Consider the following 21,173-nt stretch of genomic DNA (forward strand, 5'->3'; position numbering starts at 1 on the left):
GTTCATTTGTTTGTTTTGTTTTTTGTTTTTGTTTTTGAGAAAAAGCACAGGACCTCCTTCCAAAGCTGGAAGGCAGGACTGCACACACAGAACAGCATGCTTCAGTCCTCAAACAGGAAGTGAGTGCACACAGACATGGGTGTATGCAGCTGAGCTCTTGCTACAGTAAGAGGCTTTTCTCCCAGCTCACTACTGTCATCCTGAGCCCAGCCCTAGGGCACAGGTGTGCCAACCCGGACAAGTAGATGCAAACCTGAAAGGCGCTGATTCGGTCTTTTATAGCTTTGCATGCGTTTCAAATCCAGCAGAAGTTCTAGTGAGTACAGCAGCAAACAACTGTCACATCGGCAAGCTTTAGAAAAGAAACTGAATAGCATATCCCAAGAGCCAAGACCAGGGAAGCCTGAAAAAGTCACAACTACTGTTCAGTATGGTGGCCACCAGGCACATGAGGCTATCAGCATTTGAAATGTGGATTTAGCCTCTTAATGAAATGGGACACTTTACATAACTGGAGTTAAATACACCATTAAAATTAATCTCAAATCTTTAAAGAAAATTTAAATTATGCACATGTTTTATAGTATATATTGCTTCAGTGGATATTGCTAGTGTAAATAAGTAGTGGGGTGAACTGTTCCAAACTTTAAAAACTACAAATGTTAATTCTACTTTGATATTTACAAAATGAAAAGGTAATGTGAATTGTAGCAGGGGTGCTTTTGTCTGTCACTCCCCACCTCCCACCCCTTCCCTCCCTCCCTCCCTGTGTAGGTAGTGTTTTTGTTTTTGTTTTGTTTTGTTTTTTGTCAATTTGACACTAGAGAGTAACCTAGGAAGAGGGAACTTTAGCTGAGGAATTGCTCCCATCAGATTGGCCAAGTCTGTGGGGGCATTTTCTTGATTGTTGGTTGATATGGAGAGTCCAGCCCACTTCAGGCACTACCATCACTCGTAGGGCAGTGGTCCTGGTTGTATAAGAAAGCAGGGTTAGCAAACCATGAAGGGCGAGCCTGTAAACAACAGTCCTGGGTTCCTCGATTCCTTCCTGTCTCCAGACTTGGGATTGAGCTCCTGCCCTGATTTACGATAGACTCTGAGCTGTAATCTGAAATGCGCCTGCTTTAGGGTGCTTCTCACAGCCATAGAAAGCAAACTAGAATGCTGTCCCAGTGCCAAAAGTAATGGAGTGAAGGGGGAATGGAACCGCTCTATACATCTATTTGTAACTGTCCATAAACTATTTCAAAATAAAAGGGTCTTTAAAAAACTTAATGCAATTTTGTGTTACATCTTCATTTAATACCTATAGTTGTAAAGGCCTTTCCTGTTATTGTAGGTAAAGTATAAAGGTAAAGTTGATGAACTAATGGGCTCACACTGTGACATTGGACTTCCCTGATAATAAGGTTCTGGGATTTTTGTAATAATATAATAACCCAATACAATTGTACATTCACTTGCCTAAGCTCAGGGCTACAAAGAACAGAAATAAATCCTAATAAGATAAAGAAATTAATTTGTTTGAGATTGGTATTTGCTTTGGCTGATACATTTTGTTGATGGTCGCTGCTAAGACTCAGACCCGGGCCTCACACATATCCTGTCACCAAGCTGCAGCTTCCGCTCCAGGTGTCTTCTTCCTCCCTCACCCCTTTGGTTTTGCAAGACAGGGTTTCTCTGTGTACCCATCACTGTCCTGGAACTTGCTCAGTAGAGCAGGCTAGCTCCAAACTCAGAGATCTGCCTTCCTCAGCCTCTCAAGTGTGCCTCCAACTGGGAAACACCCCCCCTCTTTCTCTCTCTCTCTCATTTATTTCATGTGAGTACCCTGTTTCTGTCTTCAGACATAACAGAAGAGACCATTAGATCCCATTACAGATGGTGTGAGCCATCATGTGGTTGCTGGGAATTGAACTCAGGACCTTTGGAAGAGCAGTCAGTGTCTTAACCATTGAGCCAAATCTCTTGACCTTTTAGAAATCAAGTACAAAATTATGTTAGAGTTCAGATTTAATATGAACAAAGTCTTTATGAATTTAATATCTCCTGTTATTTCTAAGGCATGAATGCATAAATAATGAATAAAATAGACTTATCTCTGGCTTAGATTTACCTATATTCTAATACTAGGTCATATGCTTATATGTGATCAGTGCAAAGTAAGTGTGCAAATCGGTGTGCAGCATCTAGGTTAGCTCAGAAAAGGCTTCCGTAATGGGGTGGAAGATAGCTATGCAGACCAGATATGTGAAGATGGGATTGTTCTCTTGGTTGTGCTAAAACAGAAGTCTCAGCATTGGTTGGCCTGGCGGGGGTCATAATTCTGAACCCCAGATTTGGACAAATGCTAACACGCGTGAAAGTATACATAGGATTGTATGTTAGTGCCATGAGCAACTGATAGAGGAGCATCGAGCTCATCGAGGCTGAGTTAATCTCCTGATACCATGCTGGAAATGTGCCTGCTAGCTCAGAATGCTTGCCGCACTTTTCCATGAACACATGGAAATAGACTATATTTCACAAATAAACTTGTATTGAAGATTCTGCCTCTTAATGCCAGATAGAAAGTCACATTGACATTAGTTATTTTAGAGACCACAGTGTTCACTAGCGGAATCAGCCTGACAAATGACAATAAATAGGTGGCAGCATGTGTGTCCTGCTCAGCGGTGTCATTCTGACTTAAACACAGGAGGTGTTACAGTATGGGACAGTGTCTTCAGCCGTAAGCAGCAGCCTCTATGGCTGTAAAATACCCAGGGCACTTTTACTCATCTCACCTTGTTAAGCTGCATTCTTCTTTTTAAAGCATAAACTCCTAGTGTGCTGCTTATTACTCACAGAAACAGGCTCATAGTCACCCAGGTTTACAAGCAGAGTAGCTCTTCTCCGTGGGGGAAATGCCACGAATACAACTACTGGGCCATGGTGGAAACATGCATTTGATCCCTGCCATTTATTTTTTTTATTTTTTTATTTTTTTTGGTTCTTTTTTTCGGAGCTGGGGACCGAACCCAGGGCCTTGCGCTTCCTAGGTAAGCGCTCTACCACTGAGCTAAATCCCCAGCCCCGCCATTTATTTATTTGGGTTTTTCCTTTGAAAAATTGAAAAGGAATTAAAAGAGAAAAGTTACTGGGACCTCTTCTCTAGCCACTTCCCCCGCGCCCCTCCCCCCACCCTGCCCCTCCCCCACCCCCACCCCTCCCCCCCATGCTTCGCACCCATGTAAAGAGCATTTCCTCCCCTTCCTTTGGACCACATGCTCCTGCTCCTTCTCACTCATTCTTGAGCCCCTCTTGCTTGCTCACTCTCACTGTCTCCATCTCTCATCTCACCAGGTCGCCATGTCCCCTCTCCACTGCCCAGAACTTGCTGTGCAGACCAGGCTGGCCTTGAATTCACAAATACCTGCCTACTCTGCCATCTCAAATGCTGGGATTAGAGGTGTACGCCCCCAGTCTGGCTGGATCGCATTTTGGTTGTACTCTGCCCCATCCTTTAGGAGAGTCTCTCTCCGTGCCTCCCTGTCATCTGCTGGCCAGCCTTCCTGTCCTCTTCGGTTGGCCATCCTGCTTCTGCTCCCAGGCCTGTCCTGTGGGTGTCCACTTGGAGTTTTCCTTCCCGTGCAGATGTAGTAACCCCCAAGAGCAATAAACCAAGCCGACATGGTGAGAGACCCAGTCACACCCGAACCCACTACACAACTTAGGAGGGGCTAGCCAAGAAGGAGCTGGTAATCTTCCTAGAAAGTTGTCCAGAGTTTCAGGTAGGCCACACCCTATCAACATAATTAGTTGCCGTTGTACAAGTGACAGTATATATTTTATTGTGTGTTTGCTACCTTAGTGGTGGCTTATGTTGGCAGTGCTGAAGACATTGGTGAGTGGAAAACTTGATAATTTTTCTGATGGGTCGATCATGTGTTCTGTGCCTTTTCCAGGAGGTTACATGAAATTAGCACATTGAAATGTAAGTAGAACCGTAAAAAGCCATTTAAAAATTAAATGGAAAGAGAGTAATGACATTGAATTGCTACAGTAAATTCTGTAGGGGACAGAATATCATTAGAATCCTTAAAATATATTCGTTAAGTATTAAGTACCTCCTATCCACAAATTTGCTAGTTTTAGGGGTTCCATCCTTCTGGTCCATTCCACACTTACCTCCTAAAAGTAGGCCAGGTTCTGTCTTAGAAAAACTACCCAACCAGCTCATGCTGTGCATTTAAATTTGCTTTTTATGTCAACAAAACCTTTATCACCCCACAGGTATTATACTTCTCATGTTTATATGAGAATGTAAAAAATTCTGTGTTAATATTTACTATAATTTAAGGCTTAAAAAAAGTGCATCGTTGATCAATCCAGCCCTTCTCCTTGTTTCTTCCCAGACTTGCTAGTACATGTAAATCTAACTTTTGGCTAGGAGTCATATTCTCAGAAACATCGTCTTATTTTCACATATACACGTGATTGAATTAAACTTTGAATTTTCTTCACAGAGATAGATATGTTAAATAAGAGTCTGACAGTGTCTCAGAGAAATAAGGTAAGCCTGGAAGAGGAAATGAAATGTCTCAAAGTGTTGTCGGATGCAGCCATATTGAGGTCTCAGCAGATGGAGGCGTCCAAGCAGCATGAAGTGAACCTGCAAGCCAGGTGCTACGAGCTGCAGAAGGAGGCACTGGGTAAGGAGGAGCTTCCTGATGGCAGAAACTGGCCATTGTTAGTGACATCTGTCTTGTTCCTAATATCCTCACAGTCTAGTGCTAATTAACTTGTCTGCCAGTATGCCTGATAGTAACAGTGATAATGTTTTGACAAACGTTCACGGTTGCCCTTGCATTCTTGCCATTTAAAGAGGTGGGACTTAGTGGGTATGTATGTGAGGGACTTTTCAAAGACAAGGTAAGATTTCATCAAGACACAGCGGAGTTTACTTTGCTGTTTTGGTTTGGGATGCCAAAGGAAACCAGCATGTGCTGTTGTGTAAGATAAACCCAGATTTTATTTTCATTTTTAAATGTTTTACTTCTAAAATCTTAACAGTTTATGGAGAAAGTATTAAGATTTTCAAAACTTCATGTTTGAGTATATGGCTTAATTGTAATATTTTTAATAATTTTGGTTGTGATAAAACAGGTTACCTTAAATGTACCATTTCAAACATTTCTAATTATTTAGTTCAGAAGTTTAAACGTATCTTTACATTCTCTGTAATAGATGTGTGGCACTTTTTCACATTGCAAAACTGAAAATTGATAGCCACTGAGATCCTCTCCCTTCAGGCTCTGGGCAGCCACCTGTCTGCTTTGTCTGTGTGAGTTTGACTCTTCTGACATCATACACGAAAGTGAGATGGTACAGTGTGGTACTTTTGTGTGTCAGGAGGATTACATAGCATAATGCCATCCTTGTTGTTAAAGTGTTAGAATTCCCTCGAGTCCTGACTGGTTACAGCAGTCCACAGTGTCTGTAGGCAATCTTGCTTCCTCCTTCCCCATTCAGTGGACACTTGGGTCACACCTCTTACCCACTGCCCATGGAGAAGATGATATACAAATATCTCTCTGAGCCTTTCTTCTGGATTCGCTGATAAATACCCAGGCAAAAATGATGGCTAGGTCATTTGAACAACACTTTTTCCCTAGTGACTATATCATGTGCCATTCCCACCACAATGGTGTCAGGTTTAGTGATTTTTTTCCTCCAAACTTTATACTATCTTCTACATCATAAACAGTTATTATTCCACATACACTTAGGACAATTTTCATTACTTAATAATCCCAGTAGGGATTCTATTTAGAAATTTATTATATGCATAAAATTTTAGAGAATTGGTATTCTCAGTACTAACTCTAGCCATTTTTATCAACAAGTCTTGGGTTTCCCACTTATGTGCTTATACTAGCAGCTGCACAGTCTCAAACCCTTAGTACTTCTACCACTGCTCAGAGAGTCCCTTGTAAGATGGCCTGGACCATCAAGTGTGAACAGAATAGACCCTTTCTTCTTTAAGTTGTTTTTGTCATGGACATGTATCAAAGCAACAGGAAACAAAGCTAAAACAACCTTAATGGCTGAACTTGGAAAAACACGTTTGCAGGCAGGTTTTGAAGCAACTGCCCAGTTCAGTCCCTTTCCTTTCAAATTAATTTCCCTGCATCATGGCGATGGCTTTGGTGGGCAGGGTCTTTCTGTTGAAGCTCTGCCCCACTGTTATAATACAGAGTTTCTCTTGAAGAATGACATCTGCCTTGTCTCCAGCTTTAAATAACTCTTACTTTCTCACCAAACTGCACATTTTTCATATTTTCCTTTACTTACTGTAGATCTAAGAGCAGCAAACAGTTACAGTGGGCAGCTTGGATATGTCGTATGACACTGTCCCTTGGGAGTCTGAATGTGTCGAGTGACACTGTCCCTTGGGAGTAATGAATAAACACTACTCACCCTCAACAGGGAATATTCCGATGGCAGACCCAAGTCACAGTCCAGCTTGGTAAAGCAGTTCTTTATTGGCCCACGTACAGGAGTGTGGGTGAGAGGTTATTTCTAGGAGCACCAACAACTCAAGGGCAGCTGCTTCAACAAAAGTCCTTTCTGGTGTAGGTTCTGAGTCACAAGAGCCAGAGCCCAGGAATTCACTACCTCACCTGCAGGTAGCATGGCAGGCTAAAGACTCTCCTTTTCCCAGAGTCCCAGTGTCAACTGGACATCCATGTGCACACACACATGCATGCATGCCTACGAATGCATACCCACACCACATACATGCAACTTGTTTGCATACTGTATACACATTAAAAAAGGAAAAAAATGAGGAAAATATATCCTATAACTTACTCCAAAAAGCTAAAAGTATCATAATTTAAAAAAGAGAAGCATCTTCTCAGACAGGCCAGGCCAAAAGATATTGTAAAGAAATTCCCCCCAAACTCTCAAACTGAGGATCCTGACTTTACAAAAACATTTCCCCATGCTAGGGCCTTGTGCTTAGTAAGTGAGTACTGAGCTAAGTCTCCAACTCCTACATAATATTTTAAAAGAAACAAAAAATTGAGTGCATTTCTCAGTTCATACTACAAGGCTAAAATCAGTCTGCTCTCAAAACCAACAAAGGGACTAAAAGAAAGAAATGTAATAAGCTTTAGATTATGAATATTGATGAGACAATTTTCGTAAAATGTGAGTAAATTAAAATGACATAGGTTTTTGCTGAGCACACAGTCAATTCTTATAAGTTTCTTTGAAATATAAAATGCAGTCTTTTCAGATTTCCCCAAGCAAACAGTGTTGAAGCCAGGCTTTGTCCCTAACAGGTCCCTTGGAGCTGCTTGTGCTCACCGTACCACACGTCCTGACAGTTTCTGACGTCTACTGAGCACTAGCTATTGGCCCATCACACACTAAGCATTATCTGTTACTGCGTTTCATTCTCCAGTAGCCCCAGGAGTTAATTATTATCATTATGCTCTTGTTACTAGTGAAGAAATACAGCATTAGTCAAGTTAAGTAATTTGTATTAAGTTACAAAGCTAGTAGGTAACAAAGATAGGGTATGTCTTAACTGTGACAGAGGCCAGATTAAAGGAATTACATGTAGCTTTTCATTGACAGTCTGTCTATAACTGAAGCCAGATGGACAGTTATTGTTTTTTTTGTTTTGTTTTTTTTTTTTTTTTTGTTTATTAACTTGAGTATTTCTTATATACATTTCGAGTGTTATTCCCTTTCCCGGTTTCCGGGCAAACATCCCCCTCCCCCCTCCCCAACCCTCCCCCCATTGCCGCCCTCCCCCCATAGACTAGTTCACTGGGGGTTCAGTCTTAGCAGGACCCAGGGCTTCCCCTTCCACTGGTGCTCTTACTAGGATATTCATTGCTACCTATGGGGTCAGAGTCCAGGGTCAGTCCATGTATAGTCTTTAGGTAGTGGCTTAGTCCCTGGAAGCTCTGGTTGCTTGGCATTGTTGTACTTTTGGGGTCTTGAGCCCCTTCAAGCTCTTCCAGTTCTTTCTCTGATTCCTTCAATAGGGGACCTATTCTCAGTTCAGTGGTTTGCTGCTGGCATTCGCCTCTGTATTTGCTGTATTCTGGCTGTGTCTCTCAGGAGCGATCTACATCCGGCTCCTGTCGGTCTGCACTTCTTTGCTTCATCCATCTTGTCTAATTGGGTGGCTGTATATGTATGGGCCAAATGTGGGGCAGGCTCTGAATGGGTGTTCCTTCAGTCTCTGTTTTAATCTTTGCCTCTCTATTCCCTGCCAAGGGTATTCTTTTTCCTCATTTAAAGAAGGAGTGAAGCATTCAAATTTTGATCATCTGTCTTGAGTTTCGTTTGTTCTAGGGATCTAGGGTAATTCAAGCATTTGGGCTAATAGCCACTTATCAATGAGTGCATACCATGTATGTCTTTCTGTGATTGGGTTAGCTCACTCAGGATGATATTTTCCAGTTCCAACCATTTGCCTACGAATTTCATAAACTCGTTGTTTTTGATAGCTGAGTAATATTCCATTGTGTAGATGTACCACATTTTCTGTATCCATTCCTCTGTTGAAGGGCATCTGGGTTCTTTCCATTTTCTGGCTATTATAAATAAGGCTGCGATGAACATAGTGGAGCACGTGTCTCTTTTATATGTTGAGGCATCTTTTGGGTATATGCCCAAGAGAGGTATAGCTGGATCCTCAGGCAGTTCAATGTCCAATTTTCTGAGGAACCTCCAGACTGATTTCCAGAATGGTTGTACCAGTCTGCAATCCCACCAACAATGGAGGAGTGTTCCTCTTTCTCCACATCCTCGCCAGCATCTGCTGTCACCTGAGTTTTTGATCTTAGCCAATCGCACTGGTGTGAGGTGAAATCTCAGGGTTGTTTTGATTTGCATTTCCCTTATGACTAAAGATGTTGAACATTTCTTTAGGTGTTTCTCAGCCATTCGGCATTCCTCAGTTGTGAATTCTTTGTTTAGCTCTGAACCCCATTTTTTAATAGGGTTATTTGTTTCCCTGCGGTCTAACTTCTTGAGTTCTTTGTATATTTTGGATATAAGGCCTCTATCTGTTGTAGGATTGGTAAAGATCTTTTCCCAATCTGTTGGTTGCCGTTTTGTCCTAACCACAGTGTCCTTTGCCTTACAGAAGCTTTGCAGTTTTATGAGATCCCATTTGTCGATTCTTGATCTTAGAGCATAAGCCATTGGTGTTTTGTTCAGGAAATTTTTTCCAGTGCCCATGTGTTCCAGATGCTTCCCTAGTTTTTCTTCTATTAGTTTGAGTGTGTCTGGTTTGATGTGGAGGTCCTTGATCCACTTGGACTTAAGCTTTGTACAGGGTGATAAGCATGGATCGATCTGCATTCTTCTACATGTTGCCCTCCAGTTGAACCAGCACCATTTGCTGAAAATGCTATCTTTTTTCCATTGGATGGTTTTGGCTCCTTTGTCAAAAATCAAGTGACCATAGGTGTGTGGGTTCATTTCTGGGTCTTCAATTCTATTCCATTGGTCTATCTGTCTGTCTCTGTACCAATACCATGCAGTTTTTATCACTATTGCTCTGTAATACTGCTTGAGTTCAGGGATAGTGATTCCCCCTGAAGTCCTTTTATTGTTGAGGATAGCTTTAGCTATCCTGGGTTTTTTGTTATTCCAGATGAATTTGCAAATTGTTCTGTCTAACTCTTTGAAGAATTGGATTGGTATTTTGATGGGGATTGCATTGAATCTGTAGATTGCTTTTGGTAAAATGGCCATTTTTACCATATTAATCCTGCCAATCCATGAGCATGGGAGATCTTTCCATCTTCTGAGGTCTTCTTCAATTTCTTTCCTCAGTGTCTTGAAGTTCTTATTGTACAGATCTTTTACTTGCTTGGTTAAAGTCACACCGAGGTACTTTATATTATTTGGGTCTATTATGAAGGGTGTCGTTTCCCTAATTTCTTTCTCGGCTTGTTTCTCTTTTGTATAGAGGAAGGCAACTGATTTATTTGAGTTAATTTTATACCCAGCCACTTTGCTGAAGTTGTTTATCAGCTTTAGTAGTTCTCTGGTGGAACTTTTGGGATCACTTAAATATACTATCATGTCATCTGCAAATAGTGATATTTTGACCTCTTCTTTTCCGATCTGTATCCCTTTGATCTCCTTTTGTTGTCTGATTGCTCTGGCTAGAACTTCAAGAACTATATTGAATAAGTAGGGAGAGAGAGGGCAGCCTTGTCTAGTCCCGGATTTTAGTGGGATTGCTTCAAGTTTCTCTCCATTTAGTTTAATGTTAGCAACTGGTTTGCTGTATATGGCTTTTACTATGTTTAGGTATGGGCCTTGAATTCCTATTCTTTCCAGGACTTTTATCATGAAGGGGTGTTGAATTTTGTCAAATGCTTTCTCAGCATCTAATGAAATGATCATGTGGTTCTGTTCTTTCAGTTTGTTTATATAATGGATCACGTTGATGGTTTTCCGTATATTAAACCATCCCTGCATGCCTGGGATGAAGCCTACTTGATCATGGTGGATGATTGTTTTGATGTGCTCTTGAATTCGGTTTGCCAGAATTTTATTGAGTATTTTTGCGTCGATATTCATAAGGGAAATTGGTCTGAAGTTCTCTTTCTTTGTTGTGTCTTTGTGTGGTTTAGGTATAAGAGTAATTGTGCCTTCGTAGAAGGAATTCGGTAGGGCTCCATCTGTTTCAATTTTGTGGAATAGTTTGGATAATATTGGTATGAGGTCTTCTATGAAGGTTTGATAGAATTCTGCACTAAACCCGTCTGGACCTGGGCTCTTTTTGGTTGGGAGAACTTTAATGACTGCTTCTATTTCCTTAGGAGTTATGGGGTTGTTTAACTGGTTTATCTGTTCCTGATTTAACTTCGGTACCTGGTATCTGTCTAGGAAATTGTCCATTTCCTGAAGATTTTCAAATTTTGTTGAATATAGGTTTTTATAGTAAGATCTGATGATTTTTTGAATTTCCTCTGAATCTGTAGTTATGTCTCCCTTTTCATTTCTGATTTTGTTAATTTGGACGCACTCTCTGTGTCCTCTCGTTAGTCTGGCTAAGGGTTTATCTATCTTGTTGATTTTCTCAAAGAACCAACTTTTGGTTCTGTGATTCTTTCTATGGTCCTTTTTGTTTCTACTTGGTTGATTTCAGCTCTGAGTTTGATTATTTCCTGCCTTCTACTCCTCCTGGGTGTATTTGCTTCTTTTTGTTCTAGAGCTTTTAGGTGTGCTGTCAAGCTGCTGACATATGCTCTTTCCTGTTTCTTTCTGCAGGCACTCAGCGCTATGAGTTTTCCTCTTAGCACAGCTTTCATTATGTCCCATAAGTTTGAGTATGTTGTATCTTCATTTTCATTAAATTCTAAAAAGTTTTTAATTTCTTTCTTTATTTCTTCCTTGACCAGGTTATCATTGAGTAGAGCATTGTTCAATTTCCACGTATATGTGGGCATTCTTCCCTTACTGTTATTGAAGACCAGTTTTAGGCCGTGGTGGTCCGATAGCACGCATGGGATTATTTCTATCTTTCTGTACCTGTTGAGGCCCGTTTTTTGACCAATTATATGGTCAATTTTGGAGAAAGTACCATGAGGAGCTGAGAAGAAGGTATATCCTTTTGCTTTAGGATAGAATGTTCTATAAATATCCGTTAAGTCCATTTGGCTCATGACTTCTCTTAGTCTGTCGACATCACTGTTTAATTTCTGTTTCCATGATCTGTCCATTGATGAGAGTGGGGTGTTGAAATCTCCCACTATTATTGTGTGAGGTGCAATGTGTGTTTTGAGCTTTAGTAAGGTTTCTTTTACGTATGTAGGTGCCCTTGTATTTGGGGCATAGATATTTAGGATTGAGAGTTCATCTTGGTGGATTTTTCCTTTGATGAATATGAAGTGTCCTTCCTTATCTTTTTTGATGACTTTTAGTTGGAAATTGATTTTATTTGATATTAGAATGGCTACTCCAGCTTGCTTCTTCTGACCATTTGCTTGGAAAGTTGTTTTCCAGCCTTTCACTCTGAGGTAGTGTCTGTCTTTGTCTCTGAGGTGTGTTTCCTGTAGGCAGCAGAATGCAGGGTCCTCGTTGCGTATCCAGTTTGTTAATCTATGTCTTTTTATTGGGGAGTTGAGGCCATTGATATTGAGAGATATTAAGGAATATGATTATTGTTTCCCTTTATATTCATATTTGGATGTGAGGTTATGTTTGTGTGCTTTCATTCTCTTTGTTTTGTTGCCAAGACGATTAGTTTCTTGCTTCTTCTAGGGTATAGCTTGCCTCCTTATGTTGGGCTTTACCATTTATTATCCTTTGTAGTGCTGGATTTGTAGAAAGATATTGTGTAAATTTGGTTTTGTCATGGAATATCTTGGTTTCTCCATCAATGTTAATTGAGAGTTTTGCTGGATACAGTAACCTGGGCTGGCATTTGTGTTCTCTTAGGGTCTGTATGACATCAGTCCAGGATCTTCTGGCCTTCATAGTTTCTGGCGAGAAGTCTGGTGTGATTCTGATAGGACTGCCTTTATATGTTACTTGACCTTTTTCCCTTACTGCTTTTAATATTCTTTCTTTATTTTGTGCGTTTGGTGTTTTGACAATTATGTGACGGGAGGTGTTTCTTTTCTGGTCCAATCTATTTGGAGTTCTGTAGGCTTCTTGTATGTCTATGGGTATCTCTTTTTCTAGGTTAGGGAAGTTTTCTTCTATGATTTTGTTGAAGATATTTACTGGTCCTTTGAGCTGGGAGTCTTCACCCTCTTCTATACCTATTATCCTTAGGTTTGATCTTCTCATTGAGTCCTGGATTTCCTGTATGTTTTGGACCAGTAGCTTTTTCTGCTTTACATTATCTTTGACAGTTGAGTCAATGATTTCTATGGAATCTTCTGCTCCTGAGATTCTCTCTTCCATCTCTTGTATTCTGTTGGTGAAGCTTGTATCTACAGCTCCTTGTCTCTTCTTTTGGTTTTCTATATCCAGGGTTGTTTCCATGTGTTCTTTCTTGATTGCTTCTATTTCCATTTTTAATTCCTTCAACTGTTTGATTGTGTTTTCCTGGAATTCTTTCAGGGATTTTTGTGATTCCTCTCTGTAGGCTTCTACTTGTTTATTAATGTTTTCCTGTGTTTCCCTAAGTGTGTTCATGTCTTTCTTGAAGTCCTCCAGCATCATGATCAAATATGATTTTGAAACTAGATCTTGCTTTTCTGGTGTGTTTGGATATTCCATGTTTGTTTTGGTGGGAGAATTGGGCTCCGATGATGGCATGTAGTCTTGGTTTCTGTTGCTTGGGTTCCTGCGCTTGCCTCTTGCCATCAGATTATCTCTAGTGTTACTTTGTTCTGCTATTTCTGACAGTGGCTAGACTGTCCTATAAGCCTGTGTGTTAGGAGTGCTGTAGACCTGTTTTCCTCTCTTTCAGTCAGTTATGGGGACAGAGTGTTCTGCTTTCGGGCGTGTAGTTTTTCCTCTCTACAGGTCTTAAGCTGTTCCTGTGGGCCTGTGTCTTGAGTTCACCAGGCAGCTTTCTTGCAGCAGAAAAGTTGGTCTTACCTGTGGTCCCGAGGCTCAGGTTCGCTCGTGGGGTGCTGCCCAGGGGCTCTCTGCAGCGGCAGCAACCAGGAAGACCTGTGCCGCCCCTTCCGGGAGCTTCAGTGCACCAGGGTTCCAGATGGTCTTTGGCTTTTTCCTCTGGCATCCGAGATGTGTGTGCAGGGAGCAGTCTCTTCTGGTTTCCCAGGCTTGTCTGCCTCTCTGAAGGTTTAGCTCTCCCTCCCACGGGATTTGGGTGCAGAGAACTGTTTATCCGGTCTGTTTCTTTCAGGTTCCGGTGGTGTCTCAGGCAGGTGTCCTGCCGCTCCTGGGCCCTCCCCCACGGGAGCCCAGAGGCCTTATACAGTTTCCTCTTGGGCCAGGGATGTGGGCAGGGGTGAGCAGTGTTGGTGGTCTCTTCCGCTCTGCAGCCTCAGGAGTGCCCACCTGACCAGGCGGTTGGGTCTCTCTCTCACCGGGTCTGGGAGCAGAGAGCTGCTGCGGGCCGGTGGACAGTTATTCTTAACAAATTCCACCAAACTTAATTCTCTTCCCAATGGAAATTTCTTTTTTTTTTTTTTTTTTTGGTTCTTTTTTTCGGAGCTGGGGACTGGAAATTTCTGTTTTAAAGTCTGGACATCATTTATTTGAGGACTTTGGAGGAACTTGAAATGTGAACCATAAGAAAAGGTGGCACCCAAATCAAAACAACCCTGAGATTTCACCTCACACCAGTGAGAATGGCTAAGATCAAAAACTCAGGTGACAGATGCTGGCGAGGATGTGGAGAAAGAGGAACACTCCTCCATTGTTGGTGGGATTGCAGACTGGTACAACCATTCTGGAAATTAGTCTGGAGGTTCCTCAGAAAATTGGACATTGAACTGCCTGAGGATCCAGCTATACCTCTCTTGGGCATATACCCAAAAGATGCCCCAACATATAAAAAAGACACGTGCTCCACTATGTTCATCGCAGCCTTATTTATAATAGCTAGAAGCTGGAAAGAACCCAGATGCCCTTCAACAGAGGAATGGATACAGAAAATGTGGTACATCTACACAATGGAATATTACTCAGCTATCAAAAACAATGACTTTATGAAATTCGTAGGCAAATGGTTGGAACTGGAAAATATCATCCTGAGTGAGGTAACCCAATCACAGAAAAACACACATGGTATGCACTCATTGATAAGTGGCTATTAGCCCAAATGCTTGAATTACCCTAGATGCCTAGAACAAATGAAACTCAAGACGGATGATCAAAATGTGAATGCTTCACTCCTTCTTTAAAAGCGGAACAAGAATACCCTTGGCAGGGAATAGAGAGGCAAAGATTAAAAGAGACATAGAAGGAACACCCATTCAGAGCCTGCCCCACATGTGGCCTATGCATATACAGCCATCCAATTAGACAAGATGGATGAAGCAAAGAAGTGCAGGCCGACAGGAGCCGGATGTAGATCTCTCCCGAGAGACACAGCCAGAATACAGCAAATACAGAGGCGAATGCCAGCAGCAAACCACTGAACTGAGAATAGGACCCCCGTTGAAGGAATCAGAGAAAGAACTGGAAGAGCTTGAAGGGGCTCGAGACCCCATATGTACAACAATGCCAAGCAACCAGAGCTTCCAGGGACTAAGTCACTACCTAAAGACTATACATGGACTGACCCTGGACTCTGGACTCTGACCTCATAGGTAGCAATGAACATTCTAGTAAGAGCACCAGTGGAAGGGGAAGCCCTGGGTCCTGCTAAGACTGAACCCCCAGTGAACTAGATTGTTGGGGGGAGGGCGACAATGGGGGGGAGGATGAGGAGGGGAACACCCATAAGGAAGGGGAGGGGGGAGGGGGATGTTTGCCCGGAAACCGGGAAAGGGAATAACACTCGAAATGTATATAAGAAATACTCAAGTTAATAAAAAAAAAAGAAAAAAAAAAAAAAAGAAATAACCAATGGGGGGAAAAAAAAAAAGAAAAGGTGGCACCATTTCTTAATGGGTTTCCATACAGAAAAGGGAGTAAATCTTGTTTCTTCCCAACTACCTCAACTGTGACCAGACATTTAAGATTTTGGCCAGCATATTTCAGAATGATGTTGTCACAGCTTTTTAGCAGTACATGACTGAGTCTGGACATGTAACTTTCAGGTACATTATGAAAGGTTTGGAAGGAAATCAGGAAACATTTTAAGCCACTTTTTTGCTAGTGATTTATTATAAGAATGAACACATCATTTCTGAATTGAGTGTATGAAGTTGTATTCAAATGAAGTTTTTGTATTTGTGGCCTGAAATATGTCACTGAAGTATATAGTGTGCTGGTTTTATGAACTAGAAAAGCAGGCCTGTGGTAGCAAGTTCTGCCTAAGAGCTGCTCTGACATTCCTTCCAAGAATGAAATTCCTCCCTCTTACAATGGATTATCCCCCTGCCCTTGAACTGCCGCAGTGGATGTCAGCCAGGGTGTGGATTCCTGGACACCGCTCGGACCAGGTGCTGATTCTGGCTGTGGAGGACACATTGAAAACACAGAAGGATAAGTAGCACAAAAATAACTTTATGGGACTTATCACACAGGACCGAGTAATGCTGAAATTACAAATCGCTGTGAGATTCTTTATTGTGTGAATAATTGATCCTCTTAAAAAGTCTGACGGTTTGCAGCTCAGTTGCAACATTTCCTCTCTCAAAATAAGGCACTATCCAAGTTAACTATTGTAAAGATCAAAGAAAAACCAAGCAGTTAGTGGACCAGATTTCTATGTATTCACAGAACCCAAGAATGCAACAGGCAGTTGGCATTGTGAAACATTTTCATATATTGCTAGGGGCACTATAAATTGATACAGCTCCCAGAAATAGTTTGTATCTGTCAGAATCAGAAATGCACCCCCACTTTGATGATGTAGTTCTACTCTAGGATTAACGTGTAGCAACCTCCTTAGCTAATGAAATAATAAGTGTACGTGTGCAAAGTTACTCCTTGAAGCACAGTAACAACGAAGAGCAAGCCACCTTGCTGTCACACTAGGTTCCCTGCTAGAGAGTTGGTACAACAGTCAGACAGTGGTCTCTATGCAGCTGAGAGAGAGGCGCAAGCTGTCTTGTTAGGCAACGGGAGCAAGAGATAGAGCCTGCATGTGTACACGGTGCGGTTCATATTGAAATGAGGTCATACAGCATGCGGTTCTGCAGCCTTTCCCTGTTCCGCTAATGCTGCAGCACCTTTGCTACAACTGAGGAGCTAATCTCAACAAGTTACCTATGAGTTTTCTGTTCCTCACATTAGACTTAGTTATCATGACCTCTCGGGCTCCTCGTGATTCATATATTGCTATTGAAGGACACTGGTCAGGTATGTTGTAGGATGCCCTTCTGTTAGATCACCTGATGTCTTTGTTATAGTTACACTGGAGTTATGTGGGCTGGGGAAAGGAGAAGCACAGAGGTAGAGTGAGTATTGTTATCATTATGCCTTGTCAAAAATAAACACTGCCTGCAGTGTGATTTACGAGTGTTGATGTCAGTTGACCTTGGTCACCTGGCTGCAGCACTACTTATCTGGCACCCTGGGAAAGTGGCAGCCCTCCCTTCCTTTCCATGCTGCCCTCTTTGAAAGGAGCCTTCTGGCTGGATTCCCCAGTGTGGGAGAATGCCATGGTGGTGAAATGGGAGTGGGTGGGTGGGAAGGAGAGCATCCTCATAGAAGCAGGGGAAGGGGGAATGGGATAGGGGATTCTAGAGGGGAAACCAGGAAAGGGGATAACATTTGAAATGTAAATACATAAAAGATCTAATTTTTAAAAAAAAGAAAAAAAAGGAAAAAAAGGAAAGAAAGAAATGAGCCTTCTATATGCAGCTCAGATTGGAGTACAAACTTCAGCATTCCCTTATTAGGGAAAAATATGTATTAGTTATTTGGAATTATCCTGCATGAGGGATTAGCCTCTTCTCTCCATTTCTTAAATTACTTGAGTATTGGCTCATTGATATTTATATTGAGGTTATGTCTTAGTCAGGGTTTCTAGTCCTGCACAAACATCATGACCAAGAAGCAAGTTGGGGAGGAAAGGGTTGATTCAGCTTACACTTCCACATTGCTGTTCATCACCAAAGGAAGTCAGGACTGGAACTCAAGCAGGTCAGGAAGCAGGAGCTGATGCAGAGGCCATGGAGGGATGTTACTTACTGGCTCGCTTCCCCTGGCTTGCTCAGCTTTCTTCCTTCTAGAACCCAAGACTACCTGCCAGCCCAGGGACTGCACCACCCGTAATGGGATGGTTCCTACCCCCTTAATCACTGGTTGAGAAAATGCCTTACAGCTGGGTCTCATGGAGGCATTTCCTCAAGGGAGGCTCCTTCTGTGATAACTCTGGCTTGTGTCAAGTTGGCACATGAACTAGCCAGTACAGGTTATAATCCAGTAGTATTTTTTTTTCTCAAACAACATAGCTATGAGGTTTTCTCAGTTGATTGCTCTGTTTCTTTGACATAATCGCATCAACATGGGGTGTTGTTCTTACTTTCTAGAACCACTAAGAAAGCTCATCTTGGCCATTTTGTGCCTCAGTGCTAGAACCAGCCACTTCTCCAAGGAGCTGTGATTCCCTTCATTGCAGGCTGTCATTCCAAATCAGGAGTCAGTGTGTTCATGAATATGGGCTATTACTTGCTTTATGCGCTCTCAGGTGACAAAGCGAAGACATAAGTACGCTAATGTGTACACATCCACAAGTTCATCTGTATGTAGCCACCAGGAACTGTATGTAGTCAATGTGGGCTCTTATTAATATTGAAACTCCAGTTTATTGCTGCATGAATCATTTTAGTGGGAAAATGATGTATTTTTGTATTTTGAAAACTATTTCAAATTAAATATGTGTTTATAAAATTAAATACATTCTAACATAAAATAGTAGGCCATGCTGTTTAACATGGACTTATACAATTAGGATAAACTTGCTAAAATAAACTCTGTATACTTAAAACCGCTTTCTCAAAGTAAAATTCTTTCCCTAACTGAAAGCATATTTCAAATGTTTATCTTTGAATTTGGCTCATAAAATAAGCAATTTAGTTTACTATTTTAGTTTTCTAGAAGAATATCAAACCTGCCAAGACCATGGTATCTCATGTCAAGAAACAACCTTTTTCCGAATGAAAGAAGTCCTAGTGAACATAGGGCTTGTGGATATAACGAAGGGAAGAAAAGGAAGTCATTTCCGGGACTCCTTGTTCAATGCAGGCTCCAGCAGTACACATCCTCTCCTGTGGTCCTCACATTGCATTTCTCTGACTAATTTGCATGCTTTTTATCGTCTGTTACACATACAGTAGTCCCTGGTTCTGCAGATGAGATTCAAACCCAGCTCTTCATCAAGCCAAAGCCTGTGCATCCATCCCATTAGTCATTACAGTGAAGTCCAAAAGGGCACCTGAAAATGCCCAACGCCTTTCCCTTAGTTAAGACAAAGAAGGTTTTTCCCTTACTAGAATTGTCCACTGACCTAGCTGATCGCCTAAGAATTTGTCCTAGGCTGTGCTGTCCAGTGCCCTGCCTACAAGGACATCATCTGGGACTGTATTACTGGTATGTGTGGTGGCTCAGAGGGTTGGATAAGTAAAGGGATTTGTTTAACAAGTGCATTCTTCCACATCTGTCCTATACATGAGTTACAGTCGCCAATATGAGAAAACCTTTCATTTTGTTAAGTGCTCCAGGTGGTTCCTATATGTCCTAATGACAGTGTCCTTTGCCTTACAGAAGCTTTGCAGTTTTATGAGGTCCCATTTGTCGATTCCTGATCTTAGAGCATAAGCCATTGGTGTTCTGTTTAGGAATTTTCCCCCACTGCCCATGTGTTTGAGACTCTTCCCCACTTTTTCTTCTATTAGAGTTATCTGGTTTGATGTGGAAGTCCTTGATCCACTTGGACTTAAGCTTTGTACAGGGTGATAAGCATGGATCAATCTGCATTCTTCTACATGATGACATCCAGTTGAACCAGCACCATTTGCTGAAAATGCTATCTTTTTTCCATTGGATGGTTTTGGCTCCTTTGTCAAAAATCAAGTGACCATAGGTGTGTGCGTTCATTTCTGGGTCTTCAATTCTGTTCCATTGGTCTATCTGTCTGTCTTTGTACCAATACCATGCAGTTTTTATCACTATTGCTCTGTAATACTGCTTGAGTTCAGGGATAGTGATTCCCCCTGAAGTCCTTTTATTGTTGAGGATAGTTTTAGCTATCCTGGGTTTTTTGTTATTCCAAATGAATTTGCAAATTTCTCTTTCTAACTCTGTAAAGAATTGAGTTGAAATTTTTACAGGGATTGCATTGAATCTGTAGATTGCTTTCGGCATGATGATAATTTTTACTATATTAATTCTGCCAATCCTTGAGCATGGAAGATCTTTCCATTTTCTGAGATCTTTCTCAATTTCTTTCTTCAGAGACTTGAAGTTCTGTCACTTTAACTTACTTGATTAGAGTCACAGCAAGGTATTTTATGTTACTTGGGACTTTTATGAAGGGTGTCTTTTCCCTAATTCCTTTCTCAACCTGTTTATCCTTTGAGTAGAGGAAGGCTACTGATTTGTTTGAGTTAACTTTATATCCAGCCACTTTGCTGAAGTTGTTTATCAGGTTTAAGTAGTTTTCTGGTAGAATTTTTGGGGTTACTTAAGTATACTATCATATCATCTGCAAATAGTGATATTTTGACTTCTTCTTTTCTAATTTGTATCCTTTTGATCTCTTTTTGTTGTTTAATTGCTCTGGCTAGGACTTCAAGTACTATACTGAATAGGTAGAGAGAGAGAGAGAGAGAGAGAGAGAGAGAGAGAGAGAGAGAGAGAGAGAGAGAGAGGCCTTGTCTAGTCCCTGATTGGGTTCTTACGTTGCCAAGTAGTCTTGGTTTCCGTTGCTTAGCTTCTTGCACTTGTCTCTCGCCATCTGCTTATCTCTAGGGTTATCTGGTCTTGCTGTCTCTGACAGTGGCTTGATCCTCCTGTAAGTGTGTGTCAGCACTCCTCGGAGACCAGCTCTCTTCTGGTGGTTTGGGTACCAAGAGCTGTGTCACAAGGTCAGCTCTGGGTACAGACTGAAACTAAAAGGATCCTATCCCAGACTACTCCTTGGTTCCTGTGTCCTGAGGGCTCTGGGCGGGTTCCTGTGAACAAAAGTGGTGGTCTCACCTGTGCTCCCAAGTGTGTCAGCATTCCTGGGAGACCAGCTCTCTCCCTGAGGGATGTAGGCACAGAGAGCTGTGGCACTGGGTTGGCTCTGGCACAGACCAAAGTTTTTCAACTAACAGTTGTCATGTGCAATTCCAGGCACAAAGGAAGTTAGTCATTGAAAGGATAGTCTTCAGGTAGTCAGAATCTCCGAGAAGGTTGAAGAACCAAGCTTAGAATGTAGCTGGGAATCTGCTAGCTCCCAGCTAAAATCCTGCCACAGATCTATTTATTGAATACACAGTAGCTATGTCCAAAGAAGTACAGCCCCCTGACCTGCCATCTCCTCTGGTCCTGCAGGCCACTGGACCTGGAAAGAATTATCTGTCGTCCCAGCATTTGGAACTGGTTGTTAACAGAGAGTATTT

General features: G+C 41.7%; 1 protein-coding gene across 14 annotated transcripts in view; it reads left to right on the plus strand.

Annotated features, from left to right (window-relative positions):
- The window catches only part of Lekr1 (leucine, glutamate and lysine rich 1), a 176,721-nt gene that overhangs the window by 65,603 nt on the left and 89,945 nt on the right, over positions 1–21,173 (plus strand). For all 14 annotated transcript variants that reach the window (XM_087626828.1, XM_087626818.1, XM_087626812.1 and 11 more), the window contains 1 exon segment: positions 4,509–4,694. In XM_087626828.1, coding sequence (XP_087482954.1) covers positions 4,517–4,694 — 178 coding nt within the window. In that variant the 5' untranslated portion in view covers positions 4,509–4,516.

Source organism: Rattus norvegicus, chromosome 2 (genome assembly GCF_021556685.1).
Source record: "Rattus norvegicus strain SHRSP/BbbUtx chromosome 2, alternate assembly SHRSP_T2T, whole genome shotgun sequence".
Classification (NCBI taxonomy): Eukaryota; Metazoa; Chordata; class Mammalia; order Rodentia; family Muridae; genus Rattus; species Rattus norvegicus.